The sequence below is a fragment of the Rhinocladiella mackenziei genome (genome assembly GCF_000835555.1).
Source record: "Rhinocladiella mackenziei CBS 650.93 unplaced genomic scaffold supercont1.1, whole genome shotgun sequence".
NCBI classification, from domain to species: domain Eukaryota; kingdom Fungi; phylum Ascomycota; class Eurotiomycetes; order Chaetothyriales; family Herpotrichiellaceae; genus Rhinocladiella; species Rhinocladiella mackenziei.
In genome coordinates, this window is record NW_013550604.1 from 479,921 (window position 1) to 498,191 (window position 18,271).

The 18,271-nt window shown below is 50.3% G+C and overlaps 8 protein-coding genes across 8 annotated transcripts; 6 read left to right on the forward strand and 2 right to left on the reverse strand.

The window, feature by feature from the left end:
* Nucleotides 1-259: 259 nt before the first annotated feature.
* On the reverse strand, nt 260-1,007 carry Z518_00169 (iron donor protein CyaY; the record flags this gene model as incomplete). Its single annotated transcript, XM_013420773.1, has 2 exons — nt 260-538; nt 624-1,007. The coding sequence occupies 2 exons, from the start codon at nt 1,005-1,007 to the stop codon at nt 260-262; spliced, it is 663 nt and encodes a 220-aa protein (XP_013276227.1).
* A 1,180-nt stretch (nt 1,008-2,187) lies between these two features.
* Nucleotides 2,188-2,469, reverse strand: Z518_00170 (ribosomal protein L30; the record flags this gene model as incomplete). Its single annotated transcript, XM_013420774.1, has 1 exon — nt 2,188-2,469. The coding sequence occupies one exon, from the start codon at nt 2,467-2,469 to the stop codon at nt 2,188-2,190; it is 282 nt and encodes a 93-aa protein (XP_013276228.1).
* Nucleotides 2,470-2,688: 219 nt separating this feature from the next.
* Z518_00171 (uncharacterized protein) lies at nt 2,689-4,632 on the forward strand (the record flags this gene model as incomplete). The annotated part of the gene is made up of 1 exon (XM_013420775.1): nt 2,689-4,632. The coding sequence occupies one exon, from the start codon at nt 2,689-2,691 to the stop codon at nt 4,630-4,632; it is 1,944 nt and encodes a 647-aa protein (XP_013276229.1).
* A 651-nt stretch (nt 4,633-5,283) lies between these two features.
* Nucleotides 5,284-7,232, forward strand: Z518_00172 (uncharacterized protein; the record flags this gene model as incomplete). The annotated part of the gene is made up of 3 exons (XM_013420776.1): nt 5,284-5,412; nt 5,458-5,540; nt 5,588-7,232. The coding sequence occupies 3 exons, from the start codon at nt 5,284-5,286 to the stop codon at nt 7,230-7,232; spliced, it is 1,857 nt and encodes a 618-aa protein (XP_013276230.1).
* A 1,108-nt stretch (nt 7,233-8,340) lies between these two features.
* On the forward strand, nt 8,341-8,832 carry Z518_00173 (uncharacterized protein; the record flags this gene model as incomplete). The annotated part of the gene is given in 3 exon segments (XM_013420777.1): nt 8,341-8,453; nt 8,522-8,626; nt 8,640-8,832. The coding sequence occupies 3 exon segments, from the start codon at nt 8,341-8,343 to the stop codon at nt 8,830-8,832; spliced, it is 411 nt and encodes a 136-aa protein (XP_013276231.1).
* Nucleotides 8,833-9,363: 531 nt separating this feature from the next.
* Z518_00174 (uncharacterized protein) lies at nt 9,364-11,670 on the forward strand (the record flags this gene model as incomplete). The annotated part of the gene is made up of 1 exon (XM_013420778.1): nt 9,364-11,670. One exon carries the CDS (start codon nt 9,364-9,366, stop codon nt 11,668-11,670), a length of 2,307 nt encoding a protein of 768 aa, XP_013276232.1.
* Nucleotides 11,671-12,297: 627 nt separating this feature from the next.
* On the forward strand, nt 12,298-13,853 carry Z518_00175 (uncharacterized protein; the record flags this gene model as incomplete). The annotated part of the gene is made up of 3 exons (XM_013420779.1): nt 12,298-12,432; nt 12,530-12,890; nt 12,925-13,853. 3 exons carry the CDS (start codon nt 12,298-12,300, stop codon nt 13,851-13,853), a joined length of 1,425 nt encoding a protein of 474 aa, XP_013276233.1.
* A 565-nt stretch (nt 13,854-14,418) lies between these two features.
* Z518_00176 (uncharacterized protein) lies at nt 14,419-17,658 on the forward strand (the record flags this gene model as incomplete). The annotated part of the gene is made up of 1 exon (XM_013420780.1): nt 14,419-17,658. One exon carries the CDS (start codon nt 14,419-14,421, stop codon nt 17,656-17,658), a length of 3,240 nt encoding a protein of 1,079 aa, XP_013276234.1.
* Nucleotides 17,659-18,271: the final 613 nt, after the last annotated feature.

Below are 18,271 nucleotides of genomic sequence, written 5' to 3' on the forward strand. Positions count from 1 at the left end.
TTTTTAGTTGCGAGGACAAATCATATCTTTCGTAATTTCGCCAACAGGCAGCCCAAAGGTAGAGTTGGGGGTATAGAATTCGCCATAATAAATGAAAGCTGCACATAGTTGTTTTGAGCCCTGCGCTCGTCCTCACCCGTCCGACTATCTTTCCTGTCGCCATGATGTTCCCCGCTGATTGGATTCGTGATATCGCTTTCCTGACCGTCATCTTCAACGTGCGTGTATCCGAGCAGCCATCTCTCTTCGGCTCGAAGCCTTACACTTCTGATCCGTTAGGAAGCTCTAAACCAATCTCCTTTTTCAACAGCTCGCTCAACCCACTCCCGTCGCGGAGATAGATCCATCTGCCACCAGCACCGTCATCACCGCTGCCTACGGCGGAGCCTTCTTTTTCGTGCTGACCTGCGCCAGAGACGACCCAATCGTACCGTTTTGGGCCGGACACAGGGCTGGAGAGCCAGATTTGTTTGTTTGGTGGTTGCTTGTTTATTACGTAGGTGCCGGACTTTGGATGTGTGATTGTGAGAACGCCGGCCTGTGGATAGAGGAGCGTGGGGTTAGTTGAATGGTTCAATATGCTGAGAAGGAGAGATGGAAGAACGCCAGGGGAGAGCACGTACGGCATATTCTACCTCGATCCCGTCATTGCTCGTCTCGCTCAGCTCTTCCAGCGCCAGCAACATTGTGTTAAGATATTCATCTGCCAGCTCGTGGTACTTGGCATCCGAGATCTGTGCGGCATTGCCGCTACCGCTCATGGGTTCTGTGTTGGGTGGTGCGGGCTCGGCGCTGTCTGGCTGCAGGCCTTTAAAGGTGCGAGGAGAGGTCGAGAACGAGGCATTTTGTGATGAGAAAAAGGTCTGCGGGGAACATCGAGAAGTTCTGAGTATCGATGTCGGTACGAGTGGTCGGGTGTATAGACTTGTTGAGGAGGGAGGTGGACGATGGGCGAATGTGAGGGTGATTGCTCGCGAGTTGCGGGAGAGCAGCGTGTTGGCTTTCATTGTGGCACTAAGAGATCTTTTTTCAGAATTGGAGCTTCTGGTACAAGGGGAGGCGATGTGTCTCGCAAGAAGAGAGAAAAAGGGCAGGGGAAGTCCGGTCCTGGAGCCTCGAATGGAGTTCAATACACAGGTGCTGTTGTCGTTGGTTAATCGGCATTGGAGGACAAAAAGAGCCCGCAGAAATGACGACAATTGGGATTCGTCGTCGAACTGTTCCATGGAAGCTCCACGATTGGTCGATGCTTTCCCACTGCAGAATGTGCCAATGCGGAGTGCATAAGCCAGTGGATACTACTTCGATATACACCAGGATACTGAGCTTGGTTTCAGGTGGATTGAGGGCGAAGTTTGATCACTTATTACAGTATCAGCATTTTCATCTAACAAGATCTCGTTCCCACAGTCATTCTGAGGTGCACCAGTAATTCAACCCCTCGTAATGTATTTGTCCAAAAAGTCGGAGGGCAGAAGCTGCTGGAGCTTTGGTTGTTCAGCCTCCCTGCTAGAGACCAGCTCACAACCTTCCGAGGATTCGAAATAATCGCTCAAAATTGGTTATTGAAGACCGTCAACAGCATTGAGTATGTTGTCTGTCTGGTGAGGAGCTTCTTCGGGCTCTTGAAAAGAGGTCCCGTATTGGGCCTGCGCATTGTGGCCAGATCTGAATGCTGAGATCCATTCCGTCGAAAGTCGAGCGCCTCCCACCACTCCTCCTAAAAGGTATGGTTGACAGAAAGACATCTGTAACCAGAGGATCACCATGATTGAGGCAAGGTCGACTTGATCGATGATATTGACCAAAAATTTTGATCGCGGTATCTGTACAAAAGATTCGTCGGTTCTTCTTTCCGCGGGTGTTGAGTGATAGGAAGGAAGTTTCGGCCCCTGAATTCTCAATAGTTTCGGTCTGTCGGTAGGCTGTCTAAGGTATAACTGGAAGGCTGATAGATTCTGGACGGAATTTTAGGCCTCCAAGCCTAGCCTTCAACTGAACGATTTTGAAACCCATCTTTCCACAGACAATTGTCGAGCAGCTCGCTGCAAGTTGGCGTCAAACCAATGCGTTGGTAATAAAAGTAAGATGAATGATATTCTCGGGGCTAGAATCGTTGATGTGTTTGTCCAAGAGCTTTTATTTTCCGCGCGCAATGTCTGAAAAAGGTACGAGATTGTAGGTTGATCAGATGTCTGACTTCGGGCGCATGTCTGCAGCTCTTGATTCGACATAGAAACCAGGGTCTGGGACCCGTTCCTGGTGTACTTCTTGTTTGGTCAAAGGCTTGTCGACCTCTGACACAGCAACCAACTCTTTCACTTTCATTATTTGACCAGCCACCGAAGGTGAGACGGGGTGAAAAACAGTTGCCATCCGCTTGCGAAGACCGAGGGCTTTGAGGACATTGGTTGACTTTGCTGGAAGGCCGATAGCTGACCTGATCAAGGTGATTCGAAAATAGGACATTGTGGTGATGATGATATGAGGGAGAGAATATTTCCGCGGCTGAGAACCGTTACGAAATAATGAAGACTCGATGAGAATGGTATTGCGTTGGAAAGCTCCTCGGTCAGGATGGAAAAAAAAGGACAGTTTTCTACGGTGCAGTATTTCACGAGTAGCCGCAGGAATCAAAGGGATGTAAAAGGGCCAGGCTGAAAACTCGGCACAACTCGTCGCCCTAGCATGGAAAGGACCAATTCCAGAAAACGCAAACCTGGTGTTGCGAAACCGGACGAGTACGTGCGGCATGATGTTCAGCTGCCGGAGACCTCGCTAAGGTCATCCAACAAGCATGGTGCTCCAGTCGTTCTCGTTTGGCCATGGGAGTTTACATTGGCTCATTTGGTGTATATTGCCTTGGTAGTTGTCTTGCTTGGACTGTTCCTTCTTAGTCAACTTGACGTTACTCCTTGGATGATTGAAGGAACTGGGAACGTGATCTGGGGACCTGGACAACTAGATGACAACGATGGCTCTGAAGAAATTGGAATTGTACTTCACCCTGAAGACTACACCAATCGTTCGCCAACGACATTGGTCTATGATTGGGAAGTTACAAAACGTTATCGATTCCCGGACGGCGTCCGTAAAGAAGTGTACCTCATCAACAACCGATTTCCGGGAGAAACCATTGAGGCTCGCTCTGGAGACCGGATTGTTGTCAACGTCACCAACTTGCTGCAAAATGAAGGCCTTGCGATACATTGGCATGGGCTGAGGATGCAGGGTGCCAACGACATGGATGGTGCGGTTGGCGTGACTCAGAAACCCGTTCCACCAGGCGAAAGCTTCTTGTATAATTTCACTATTGGGGAAGAAGAATTCGGCACCTTCTGGTATCACGGCCACGACAAAGTGCAACGGGACGACGGACTCTATGGCGGCCTGGTCGTCCATCGTCCTGGGGAGCAGGGCAATGAAAAAGACCAATACAATTATGATCAGGAGATCCTGCTGTTGATAGGCGACTGGTATCACCGATCCAGCCCCGAGGTACTCGGTTGGTACATGAATTCGAGGTCATTTGGCAGTGAGCCCGTCCCCGACTCTGTGCTTGTCAACGGCCAGGGTAATTTTGATTGCGAGATGGCGGTTCCAGCTCGACCTCTGGAATGTATACCGCCTGAGGACAGATCTGGTCCCCCCATGCTGACAATAGAGAACGGTAAGCGGTACCGTTTGCGTTTGGTCAATACAGGTTCCTTGACCGGCTTCTCATTTCGAATGGACAATGCCAGTCTTTCGCCTTTCCAGGTGGACGGTGGTAATGATATCACCATGGCACAGACGCAAGCAATGGGCATTGTCTACCCGGGCGAACGAGTGGACACAATCTTGCAGACTGGATCACCCGATGATCAACGCTGCTTTGAGGTTGAGATGGATGATGAGAACTTCAAATATCCCAATCCAGCTCTCAATCCCAGACAGACATTTCCTGTTAAGGCTCGTTCGAACCTTGGATACGACAAGGATATTGCACGACCGGAGTTAGAATTCTACAATCTTCAAGCGGCCGTGTCCACTATCAGTCCCTGGAGGCCATGGCCAAATGACCCATTGAAATTTGTCATATATACAACAACCTTAAAACTGGCGAAGCATCACAATATTCCCATGGGATTCATCAATCACACTAGCTGGTCACCGCAAGCATCTCCTCCAGAGCCGTTGATTTCATTGTCTCGAAAGGAATTCGACCACAATCAACTTTCACCTCAAATACCCCTACTCACAAATAGGACGGAAGATGAAGCTTCTGGCGGATGGGTTGACATTATCATCAACAATCTTGACGACGGCGGACACCCATTCCATCTACATGGGTACTCATTCTATGTTGTCTCCATCTTTCCGCCTCCTCCGCCGTGGAGCAGTGAGAAGCCTCCTTTTACACCCGGCGGATCCGCCATGTACAATTACAATCCATTTACCACGACACCACAAGACTCACCGGCAGGACAATACAACTTGGTGAACCCGGTTATGAAGGATACTGTTTTTGTTCCTCAGAGAGGTTACGCGGTCATAAGGTTTCGAGCTGACAACCCAGGGATTTGGATGATGCACTGTCATGTTGGCTGGCATTTGGGGAGCGGAATGGCCCTGAGTTGGGATATTGGGTAGGCCCAAGGACCAAAACCTTCTCCCGGGGTTGCATGCACCTTTGGGTGAAGGATCGAAGTCATCCAGTTCAGCCAACCACAAAGTAAACAGAACCTGATGGACCCCGACACATATTATTCGGTTGTTACCTATTCCGCGAGAACGCGCACCCGGGTGCAAAGTGTAAATGCAACTTCATTTATGCAAAGTTGGCAAAACGAATCGCGGCGTACATCTCCGCCCCAAGTTTGTACAGGCGAATAATACTCAGTGCCGTCACAACGTGTGCCACGAATCTGGAAGTCTACCAGGTAGACACAACCGCAGCTTTTTGTACATCATGCCCCCCAGTCTGGTAGGTGGTTGACTGGGTTCTGGGTGCTTGTTCACCGCAACATTCTGGCACGTTTCACGCAAATTCCACGAGATGAACTCGGCATGAAGCCCGCAGCCTCGTCCTCCCCCGCTGATCAGGACCAACATCGTTGGCCAAGATTGCACTAACATTGAAGCATAAACTTGGTGAACAGTGATTTTCACCGCGCGCATGCAGGGGTCGGTATGTGTATTAGAATTCAGGCCCCCTTGATAGGTTATATATCAGCCGCGCAAGTTGAAGGAGATTGGGAGCTGAGCTTGTCCATAGACACTCCGAGGCCACCCATATAGAAAATGCTAACACTCACAAACCTGTGCGCCATTTTGGGCGCCGGCTTTATTGGAAGGGAAGTTCAGACAGACTCTCTGGCCAGTATCAACCATGTTGTCCTATTCATGCAGGAGAACCGAGCTTTTGATCATGTAAGTGGAAATACAGATCCGTGGTATCTACTAACAAACCCACAGTATTTTGGCACCATGGCTGGCGTTCGAGGTTTCTCCGATCCTAACGTCCAGATCAATCCTAATGGTAAACCGGTTTGGTATCAGTATGTCTGGCACTGATTGCCTCGACGGTTAGTTGACATTATTTTAGACACGTCAACAGCACTATGACCAACGACACGGACTACTTGCTTCCATGGTACCTGAACTATCTTGGTGGCAAATGGTTGAACGCTACTCAATGCATGGACGCGGGATCTAATGGATATGAAGAGAATCATCTCGCCTATAATTTCGGCCTCAACGATCACTGGGCTTTGAATAACACCCCGTGGAGCTGGGGCTACTATAAAAGGAGTGATCTTCCAATTCAATTCGCTCTTGCTGAAGGCTGGACGATTGGTGACATGTATCAAGAGAGCGTTATAGCCTCGACGAACCCGAACAGGGTTACGTGGATCAGCGGATCTATCAATGTTCCTGGCTCTCCGCAGAAGGCTGACCAGGGTGGTGTCTACATCGACAACCATGAAGTCCCTGGTTGCGAAGCACCAGGCCTGAACTGCTACCCGTTGTCGTGGATGACTTGCCCGGAGATCTACCAGAAAGCAGGTGTGACGTGGCAAGTCTACCAGGACACCGACAACTTTGATGATAATCCACTTGCCTGGTTCAAGCAGTTCCAAACGGCTAAAAATGGGACTGTACTCCAAGAACGGGGTATGTCCTATCTCGGTCTCAACGCCTTCTACGAGCAAGCTGCCAATGGCACCCTTCCAATGATTTCGTATGTCGTTGGGCCCACGGAGCTCTCCGAGCACCCTCCCTACTCTCCACACGATGGAGCATGGCTTCAACAACAAGTCGTCAACGCCGTGACCAAAGGAAAGAACTGGAACAGTACTGCTCTGATCATCAGCTACGACGAGACCGGTGGCTGGGGTGATCACGTCTCTCCATACCACTCCCCCAACGGCACATCCGGCGAATGGCTCGAAGACCCATATGGTATGTTTGGGTACACTTTCGCCGGGCCCGGCTTCCGTCTTCCGTTCTATATCATCTCCCCTTGGACACGTGGTGGTCACGTCTTCACGGAGAAATGCGACCACAACTCTCAAATCATGTTCATTGAGAAGTGGTTGGCTGCCAAAGGTATCGACGTTGTTACCAACCAAATGCCGGCCTGGCGTCGGGAACACATGTCTGACCTCACCGCGGCATTTGACTTCTCGGCACCAAACACATCCATCCCTTCGATCCCTGTGGCTCCCGTCCCGCACAAGGACAAATCGGGCGTCTGGGATGGGTCTTCGCATTGTGAGGCCCAGTATGCAGTCCTGCGCCCTCCCGTCCCTTACGCTGGCCAAACCGAAGCCGAATCCCTGATCTCAGAAAAAGGCTTTAAGCCCGTTCGTGGATACCTCACCGAAGGGCGCTACCTAACCTTCGAGGCGTCCGGCTTTGCCTTGTCCAACCCGGGCGCTGGAGCCACAACATTCAACGCAACGAAAGCAACATCCACTCACTCGGCAATGGCTCAGCGTTGGATCATCCACGAGACTGCAACGGATAGCAGATTGTACACGATCAGCAGTGCAGTGGATGGAAGATACATTGGTTCGCAGATGAAGTTGGTGTCCAAGAATGAGGCGCTGGTGTATAATATCACGTACTTTGGTGGTGGCAAAGGCTATCACTTGCTCAGCGGTGGCAAGTACATTACGATTGATAGGATCGGAAATGTGGTGATGGCGGGGTCGGGACAAGGGTTCTCGATTTACAGCGTTACCTAGTGGTGGATGGGACGAGCCAGATAGGTACGATAGAAACCACATAACAGAGGAATGATATGATCCGTTGAGGCTCATTGCCTTTGAATAACATAAACTTTGTGCTAACAGGACACTGTACGACGTATCGGAACGATGAACCTTGTATATTCCGATCTGAGAAGCTCTTTCGCAGACTTTCCTCCTTCATCGCTCATTCAAACGTATACTACAAAATTCAACGACAATCATGCGCAGAGTAGCGCGCTGGGATGATGCTCAGCTTTGTCCGCGGTCGGCCGACCTCCCCAGCTACAGTATTTTTAGACCTGCTACCCAAGTTTCTCCATCAAGGCTTTATCAGCTGAAGGCTAGGAAAGATTTTCTTAACGTTCGGTTTTTCAACCGCCACAACCTTTGATGTGGAGAACGAGTGTACCGCTTCCAACACCGCTGCTATAGGGGCCGAACAGCAAGGCTAGCCATGTCAAGAGCTACCTTGTGAGCAGCCGTTGGGTTTCGGCAGAGAAGAGGGTGCTTCTGGAGACAGTATCGGTGAGTTTAACATATACCTTCCGACTTGTGGCACTTTGATTATTCAACTTGTCAGACGTATCTACAACATTATTCTGGTGTGAGTAGCGGGGAAATGTTTAAATACGGTCCCATTCGAACAGCATGAAATATCACTGGCCGAGGCAACTGGTCGTGCATGAGAGTACAGCTGTCTCGCTGAAGATATAGTACCCTTGAGGAAAGTTTCCTCTTTTCGACGGATTTGTATGATGGACCAAGCGGCTTCTTCGAAGACCTGGCTCGTCACATGAGCCTCTCAGGGTTGGGATGGGCGATGGTAATGTCGGCATTGGGAGCGGGCTACAAGTCATTGCAGGTGCTCGCAATCCTGAATGGGTAACTAAAGCGCACCCAGAGGTTGAAACCGAAGGCGGCCGGTGGCTCCAACTCGATGTCACCTCGCCCAAGACAGAGTGCGTAGTGAAGAAGGCTGCGGACGACGCAGGAGGGATCGGCGTAGTCGTTAACAATGTTGGGCATTTCTTGTCCGGTTCAATTGAAGATCCTCGGGTGAGTCTCTTCCTGGATAGAGCTACCTGTATTCAAATCCGTCGATATGGCTTGCCAAACGTTGGCCAGGGAGGATGAAATGCAGGCAGCCATGAATACCGATTTCTGGGGCCCTATTCGAGTGCTCAAGGGCATCCTGACATCGATAAAGGCTCATAAGTCAGGCCCCATCGAGACCATTTCGTCGAATTTTGGCTTCTATCCATGTCTGGTAGAAACATGTATAGCTGTTCCAAAGCGACATACGACATGCTCCAATCAGTTTTGAGCACCGAGCGTCCTGCGTATAACATTCGCATCATTTTCATCACTGCCGGGCTTTATAAAGACAGGTATTTTGCTCAGTTCGAAACAACCATCAAGTGGATTTTCCGAGGCATACCTGACCACATCGGCTGGGCAAGTGATGGGATTAGTTGACAAGTATATGCAAGATCCTGATCAGCGCGAGCCTGGGGATTTAGTCAAATTTGGCGACCGCAACGTCGAAATTGTGGATGGTTCAGGGTTGGGTAAGGGAGAGACGCCGTCAAAATGACGGATCTAGAATGAAGGAGCTCGCAGAGAACTTCAGCGCCAGTGAAAGGATTGCAACGAGAACTGGTTTTAAAGGCACCACCCGGTGTCGGGGCAGCGGATGTTGCTGATGTTATCAGTTGATGTCACTGAAAAAGTAGACAAGACAAGAACGAGAACACCTGCTCTCCAGAGTTTCCCGTAACGAAAATAGACAGTGTCATACTCAAGACAGCTATGCTTGGTTGAAAGATGTCAGACGATGAATGTTTGGTGTTTGGTGTTTGTTATGTAAGACCCTTCCAAGTTTGTTTGACAAGCCCTTAAAGCGGCATCGCGTCCGGGAATTTCCAACTCGGCGTCTGCTCACACCCCCGAGAAGTTTCTCTTACCACGTATTATAGCCTCTGCATTCCCTCTCATGTCATGATCGACACACAATGGCCCGCTCTCCCTGATGCAGCAGGACGTCAAATATATATCTGGTAATTTCGTCGATGCTCCATGAGTATCTTGTCTCTGTACAGGCTGAGTCCCCCTCTTGCCGGCAAGAATGTCTTCTGCAACCAGCACAAATGGTAGCGTGGGCATGCCCCGCGTCCAAGATGTCCTCCGAAGTCCAGAAGATCTCGAGAAAATTACGAGTTTGAAGGCGGAAATCAACCGCAAAAAGGGCGATGTCGACGCTAGATTACGAGAAGGACTGAAAGATCACTTGGACACTACACAGGCTGGCATGTCGACGCTCTCTGAAGGACAGAAGCTAGTGGGGCAAATCAAAGAGGAGATGAAGAGCATCCATGACCTCTGTGAACAGGCCCAGGCCATTCGCAAGAACTTCCCCCAGTTGGACTATCTTGCCAGAGTTCATCGGAATTTCGAAGCCACTCGAGCGATGCAAGCTGGTCTTGACAGTTTTGAGAGGGATTGCTCTAACGTGCAAAGACTTTTGGAGGACGACGAGAACGATCTGGAGAATCAGCCTAATCTTTTGGAGGCGCACATGCGTTTGACTCGACTGCGCGATTTTCGCGATGAGGCACTGGATCAAATTCGCAGAGGGAGGGACTCCAGTCTGGAACAGACACTGCTGGACTGGTTTCAGCAGCTGGACAACGTCATAGACTTGTTCGATGACCACGTCGGTCAGATCTGTATGAATCTGATCGAGCTCGTTCAGAGGGACAACACCGGTATCATCGTTCGGCTTGCCATCGTCATTGCTTCTGAAGAGAAGAATGATGATCGCGTTCGAGCATTACAAGACGCCCAGAAGGATCATCAAGATCTGGTGAGCAAGTTTACCTCATTCACCATCGGGCCCAAAACCATGCGCGGGTACAAGGAGAAATTCATCCAAGCGATCGAGGCTGTCGCCCAAGCCAAGTTCGAACAGACGAAGCAAGAGTTTCAAGAAGATCCTTCCAAACTGGAAAAGCAGACCAAGTGGTATTTCAATGACCTCTTTGCGTGCAAGCAAGGAATGCAGAATCTCTTTCCGAGAAAATGGAAGATCTTCCAAACCTATGTCGACATCTATCACAAACAGATGCACGATTTTCTTATCTCTTATGTGGATGACGAAGGCCTCCGGCCGCCGCAGATGCTGGGCATTGTGCATTACATCGATGACTATTACAAGAAAATGAACAAACTAGGCTTTCCCCCGACTCAGCTGAAACCACATGTTCTGGACTCTCGAGAAGGCGATTTGATACGTGACTACAGGAACATCATCACCAAAGCCCTCAACTCGTGGATTGACAGGATGTACGTTACCGACAGAAAGAACTTTCTGTCACGAGATTCCGATGCCATCGACCAGGATCCAGATGGCCATTTCAGGACCAAGACGCTTGGCGACATGTGGCGTATGTTACATGAACAGGCCGTTGCGGCAGGGGACTCCGAACGCGAAGATGTGGTGGAAGGGGTGATGAGCGCCATGTTTAGTGCACTGAAATCGAGACAGCAACAATGGGAAAGGCTTATCGACGAAGAAGTGGATCGATATAAAAATCCGACATCAGAACAGCTGGAAACCCTTCAGCCGTTTCAAGATTGGCTTCTCGCCATTGCAAATGATCAGATTGCCTGCGTTGATGATGCGGCAGGGGATGTCGTAGATGACCCCGCCGCACAGAAGGGCTACCTGACTCGGTTCCGCGAAGACTTTACTAAATTACCCACCCCTCCCTCCGCCAAGTTCATGTCCACCAACGGAACTACCGAATTGGATGCTCTCCGCGATGGCTACGTAGATCTGGCCACTCACTGCATCAATCGCTTCGTGCAGCTCATTTTCAAGGTCGATTTCCGATCCATCCTGACGGAATTGTTTGTCCCTGGGAAATGGTATGAGCAGTCGGCCATGAAACGGATCACCACGACATTCGATGACTATGTTGGAGACTACAATTCAGTACTCCACCCGTCACTGATCGATATTCTGATCGAGGAACTCTCTGATGCTCTATTGGTCAATTATCTAGTATCAATCCGGACGAACCGAGGAGTCAAGTTCCGTCGAGGGGAACCATTTGCGGCAAAATTCAGAGATGACGTGTTGGCGGCCTTTGCCTTCTTTGAGAAGTACCCCGACACGTTCAATGAAACCATCAAGCCCAAATGGAAGGCTGTGAACTTCACCGTGCAGCTGCTCGAGGCCGACAAAGGTGAAGTGGTGCGTGTGTATGAACAATTCAAACGTGAATACTGGGATCTTCAGTTGAGTTGGGTGGAGGGGGTTTTGAAAACTCGAGACGAATGGGATCGCAGCATGATCACGGCCGTGAAACGTGCGGCCGCGAGTACCTATGCCGAGCGAGGTATGGACACCGTCATGGGCAAGGTCAAGTAAAACGAGGCGAGTCGACACGACAATAGGTCGGATCATGTTCCACCCCCCGTTCATGTCTTCGAGGAACATATGACCAAGCTGTGCGCTGGAGGGATCGATTTTACTCACGGAGGGTGTCAGCTACCAGAGAACCTCCCCCCCGGATCGGGACTTGAGGCGATAGCCACGTCCAGATCATGAAATGTGCGGATGACGCGAGAGCAGAAGGCCTGGACAGATTGTACTACGAAAAGAGCAGGCGTTGCTTTGAGGGAGCGGAGGGCAGATGGTGTTTGAACATGCTTGATATCTAGCATATTAAACACCCGCACGTGTACCAACCCTCGAGATGTGAATGGTCCAAACGCAGCTGGCTACCCATGCTTTACTGAGCTTCTTGGGTCCAAGCCCGCCGTCGCGCGAACAAGCCGCCAAGATCGTGGCAGGACGGTCTTGGCACGGCTTGGCACTTGGCACGACGTCTTGCTTGCTCCTTTCCAATCAGCGTCCGCAGCGGCAATGTAATTCGACGGTCTGTCTTGGGGAGCGAGGGGCAGAAGTGTCACTGGTCTGGCTGAGACCGCATTTTGATATAAACCAACTCTCTCATGAACGACTGATCCCGGCTCAGGTATCTCATCTGCCATCATGGGCATGTTCGACCTTCGCGCGGTCCGCGAGACCTGGACCATGTTTACCCCGACAGAGAAGAGAAACATTGCCATTTACATCGCGGGTATTATGTTGTACAAATTCGGCCTCGAAGCGTTCAACGGCTCCATTGTTGCCCTGGCCACAAACAAATACGACTACGACGCCTGGCTCAACGACACCACTCGAGCGTGTCGGTCTTTTGACCGGTCTCAACCAGGCTTTCCAGTGTGTCGGTTCCATTCTCATTGCCCCGCTCATCAGACGATGGCCTACTAAGCTGGTCCTGGCCATTGCCATCATGGTCTTTGGCATCATGACGGCCATCCTTCTCATCGTCGATGCGGGCACCGGCGGCCGCTTCAAGCCGGACAATTGGGAGGACACCCATGATGAAGATGACTTTGGCTACTATGGCAGCTACAACACTGACGGCATCATTCCCATCTACTGTGTCAGCGGTATCGTTTACGGTATGGTCGAATTGATTCGCCGTGTTATTCCTCGAGACATTGTTGGAGGCAACGTTCAAAAGCTCCGACGTATGGATTCTCTCGTCCACATCTTCTATGAAGTTTCCGGCACCGGTGGTGCTTTTTTGCACCGCTTTGGCCTTGATTCCAGCCTTCGGCAACAACTACTCTTTCCCCGGATACTCGATCGCCTTGTACGGCCACAGATATCTCGAAAACGGCATTGCTCCAGCGGTCGCCAGACGATATCTCGGCAACTCCGCCTGGTCACAGATCATGGTTGGAGGCAGCAATTTCGGTGAGCTGCTTGGTGCTGGTTTCGTCTTCCTCTTCACCAATCTTGTCCAAACCCCCATGCCATGGCTCCGACTCGATGCACTGATGCTTCTTATTGTTTGGTATCTTCCTTACTGGCACCCGCCCGAGGGTGATGTCAACTATGCTTGGAGAGTGGCTGGGACCTTCATTCCCATCTCTTTTGGTTGGGCGGCTGGTGACGTTTCCCTCGCCGCCTATATCCAGGCCTCTCTTGCTCGTCTTGAGGCTGAGAACAAAGACGTATCCGCCCTTGGTGCTGTCATGGCCTTCCTCCACTCGACCTATATCGTCATCTATGCTATTTGCTCGCCGCTTCTTGGCCGATACATCGATCGTGTCTATGCCGACACAGGAGGCTCCGACAATGGTGGTGATATTCACCGAGCCATCCGCAACGTCGGCGGTGTTCAATTCACAATCATCATGGCCGTTGTGCTCTCGGCAACTTTTGTTCCTCGTGGGGCATTGTCGATCAATCCCAAGATGCTCAACGACGAGGTCCTTGACAAGGATATTGATCACTCTGCCGATGACGGGTTCGCCAATGAGAAAGAGCGCCGAGCCAGCCTCGTTCAGAAGAAGGTAGAGGAGAAGATAGCCGAGAGAAGAGAATCCGTCACTCGAGTCAGTGCCGATATCAACGACACTTTCTCCCCGGACATGAAGAATATCCGTGAGGAGGATGGTGGCTTGCTGAAACCCTACGGCTGTGAAATGAGACGAAACGTCGTCTGGTCGACGTCAAAATGGGGAAGATTTTGATTGGACGAGATCGCTTTCGACGTTTCACCAGTCAAGTTGGGTTGATGACTCTGCCGGTGAGATAATTAAATGGTGTCATGCTGTATTCTGGGAGGCGAGTGGGGTGCTCTTGATCACTTGCGACTCCATATACATCTTGCCGTTCGTGGGAGATAAGGAAGATAGCTCGTACACAGAGTGTCACGCTTAACAACGCCAGTCTCCAGGGATCGGGTGTAATCAAGCACACAAGTCTCTTTCCAAATTGAATTTTTGGCCTTCCTAGATCTAGGCCGAACTAGATTCTCACTGTCTTTAGTTCCCTAGCAGTGATGTCGAAGGGCATCCCTTGTTCGGCGACGTTGGGGGATAGTAATCTGAGCAATGGGGCCAAAAGAGAACTTCGCCACCTTCTTGAGACTTCTAGTCTTCGTAGCCCATCCATCCATTGTTTAAATAATCAAGCTTCAGCAGTCACCTGACTCCGCGTCGCAGGCTCTACCATTCTGGGTTAGGCTACTTGGCCGCGTCTCTTCATCTTCTCAACCTTCCAAAACATTTGCCAACGAATTGTCCCCTGAGCAAAATGGACTTCTTAGATGATGAGGCCGATGCGAGCTCCGCTGATGAGGAGGTTCTCGTTCCGAGCTCCCAGACCGATGACAATCCTCGATCTCGAAAACGCCGCCGGATCAAACAGCATCGTGGGAATGCCTTCAATGGCGACGAATATGACCTACCACCCGGCCGAAAAGTTCTAGGCCCTGGAGGCGACAGCGATGGCAGTGACAATCACAGATCGAAATACGAAGACCATATTCACATTCCTCAATGCAGAGATCAACACGCCGACACGTTCGTGACCCAGTTGACTCAGCAATGGTCCAGTCCTTCGAGAATCAGAGGACCACGATGGGTCAAGCCTCGAGACAGCGTCGCTCCTCCATCCTCGCAGTCGCGAGCAAAATCTCCCGCGATCCAATCAGATCAATCTACTAAAATTTGGCCGCCGGCCGATGACTTTGACGACGATGAAGACGATATCGCTTTAATAGAGGCCTTTGAAGCGGCCGAGTCTGCACGTTCACTCAACAGCAATCCAAGCCGGATGAGCACCAATCCCGCGCACCCCTCCACCACTGCTCCACGTGCTTCTCTACAGAGATCCACTTCCTTCCGTCAAACGACTTTACATGGGATTCATACCACGCAGCGAGAGTTACCTCCGACCCAAACACAATCCCGAACTCATACGTGGCCACTCGCAAGCAGGAATGAACCTCCTACCCATCACGCCATCAATCGAGATGCCATGAATACTTGGGTTTATCCGACTAACCTTGGCAGAATTCGAGATTATCAGTACAACATCGTCCACAAGGGTCTTTTCCACAACCTCCTCGTTGCTCTTCCCACCGGGCTGGGAAAGACATTCATAGCCGCCACTGTCATGTTGAATTGGTTCAGATGGACAAAGGATGCCCAAATTATTTTCGTGGCGCCGACAAAGCCACTCGTGTCACAACAAATTGACGCTTGTTTCAATATTGTTGGTATTCCTCGATCCCGAACCACCATGCTGACGGGAGGAGTTCAGCCCGCCGTCCGGGCCCAGGAATGGCAAGAGAAAAGAGTCTTTTTCATGACGCCTCAAACTCTGATTAACGACTTGAAAAATGGCATGTGTGATCCGAAAAAGGTGGTCCTTGTCGTGGTCGACGAAGCGCATAAAGCCACGGGAAATTATGCCTATGTTGAAGTGGTCAGATTCTTGAGGAGATTTAATTCAAGTTTCCGTGTCCTGGCTCTGACTGCCACACCCGGAGCAATGGTCGAGTCGGTGCAAGAAGTAATCGACAGTCTTGGCATCGCTCGAGTCGAGATCAGGACTGAGGACTCAGTTGACATTCGTGATTTCGTCCATTCTCGAAACACCGAAATCCAGCTATTCGACAACTCCGAGGAGATTTCTATGTCGCTGGAACTGCTGTCTGCAGCACTTCAACCGCTAATGAACAAATTGAATTCTCAAAATGCATATTGGGGCAAGGACCCCGAGAAGATCACTCTTTTTGGTCTAAAGAAAGCTTCGGATCAGTGGAGGTGTTCAGAGGCAGGCCGGGGCGCTCCATTCAGCGTCAAAGGAATGGTCCAAGGAATATTCAACGTCCTGATGAGCATGGCCCACAATCTCGAACTTTTGAAATTTCATGGCATTGGTCCATTCTATCACAAAATGAAGTCCTTTGCGGACGAGGCCTCCGGTGGCGGCAAATATGCCAAGCAGGTTGCAGAAGATGAGAATTTCAAGAAGCTGATGAATCGGCTGAGAGGTTGTGTCAACAATCCTGAGTTTGTTGGGCACCCCAAATTATCCTATTTGAAGACCGTGATTCTCAATCATTTCATGGATGCTGGCGAAGGACAGGGGAGTCCGACTCATCCATCAAGCACAAGAATCATGGTCTTTGCCCATTATCGCGATAGCGCGGAGGAGATCGTGAGGGTGCTCCATCGGCATGGGCCCCTGATACGAGCACATGTTTTCGTTGGTCAATCTGGCACCAAGAGTTCCGACGGTATGGACCAAAAGACCCAGCTTGATGTCATGAACAAATTTAAAGCCGGAATCTACAACACGATTGTGGCGACATCCATTGGCGAAGAAGGGCTTGACATTGGCGAGGTCAACCTGATTGTCTGTTACGATTGCTCCAAATCACCGATTCGGATGTTACAGCGAATGGGTCGCACGGGCAGAAAGAGAGCAGGTAACATTGTCTTACTGCTGATGCGTGGAAAAGAAGAATCTGATTACTACCAAGCCAAAGACAACTATCAAAAAATGCAGGAAAAAATTGAAAGTGGCAAAGAATTTCAGTTCCACGAAGACCTGTCCCCTCGGATCGTACCGAGGGACATCGTTCCTGCTGTCGACAAACGTGAAGTCGAGATTCCTATTGAGAACACTCAAGCCGGGCCATTGGAGCCCAAAAGGAGGAAAGCAAGGAATGCGAAGAAACCAGCAAAGAAATTTCATATGCCTGATGGTGTCGAGACCGGCTTCGCCTTCCTCGGTAACAGCAAGAAGACTGATGGGCGGGAAAAGAAGACAGTAAACGTTTTAGAACCCAAGACTGATCGAGACCTTGCCACACTTCCTTCTTTAAGCGAGGTTTTCCTGACGAAAGCCGAGGAAGATCAGCTGGAAGAGAGATATGTCCGACTCGCTGGAACGGAAGACGAGTTCATTCAGTACGTGAGATTCGACGCTTTTCCCGAACAGCAGCAACGGCTGGGACGGACAAATACTGTTGACCATTCGAGAGCTACGCGAACACTTGTAAAGGCCTTCAAAACAATGCGAGATTCGTATCGGGATTGGAGCCGACCATGGGAATATGATGAGGTCGAAGAACTGGATGAAAATAGGCAATCGGACTCGAATGCGAAGATTGTCAAGAGGCGCCCTGCAGACGCCTCCCGGGTGCTATTGACCTCTGAATCATCTAATACGGTTGGGTCTCCGGGTCAATATGATGACCATGATAGCTTCATCGACGACGGAGAATTCGATGGGGCTCAACAAGAGACGGATTTAAGTGATATTAGTGTCTCTCCGCCCCAACGTTCTCCGAGAGCTGAGAAGCGATATCATGTCACTCAACTCAGCGTCAATGAGGGAATGAACGAGGATTCCTCTGAGCTTGGTTCTATCATGGCAACGACCGGGTCAACTAAATTGTCTCCGACGACAGATTCTATACCGCATGCATTGAAGGCTCAGAGGGCGCGGCGGGTTCTGGACAGTGATGATGACGAATAATGGATTTTTTTTTTTTTATGCTATGCGATTGGGAGTGACTCCTGGAGGTGTCCCTGGATAAATTTCGGGCTCAGGGTTGAGTATGATACAACTTTCGGTCCAAGGGAGTCCATAATATGATAATCGTTTGGCAAACGAAATATGCCGCTTTGCGAGATGCGTCGATTTCCTTCTGGATATCAAAATCCCGAGGAGGACAGAAGCGGAGTGTTCGCCTCACATTCAGCATTTTGTCGTAACCTGCAGAGATCCATGAGTTCATTGAATCGCCTGTCGGGTACAGATACCTGAGAACCCAGGAAAGGATTGTGTATCTCAAGTCCTGGATCTGAGCGTGGTATTGATGTGCTCTAATTTCTCCAGCTTCAATGGCGCAGCATCTTTGCTTGTCGAATAGGTGCACGGAGCTTGTCACCTAGTCCTTTGCTCTGAAGTCTTCAATGGCGCTGGACTTTGGTAATATGCACGTCTCATCCATCGAGATCACCGTTCTTGAGATCGTATATGATCCAGGCCCAGGCCACTGACGAAGGCAAATTCCTGTACTTAGTCCATTGAAGGTTTCTTCATCGACATGGGGGATATTGATTGCGACCAGTTGTGACACTTCTAG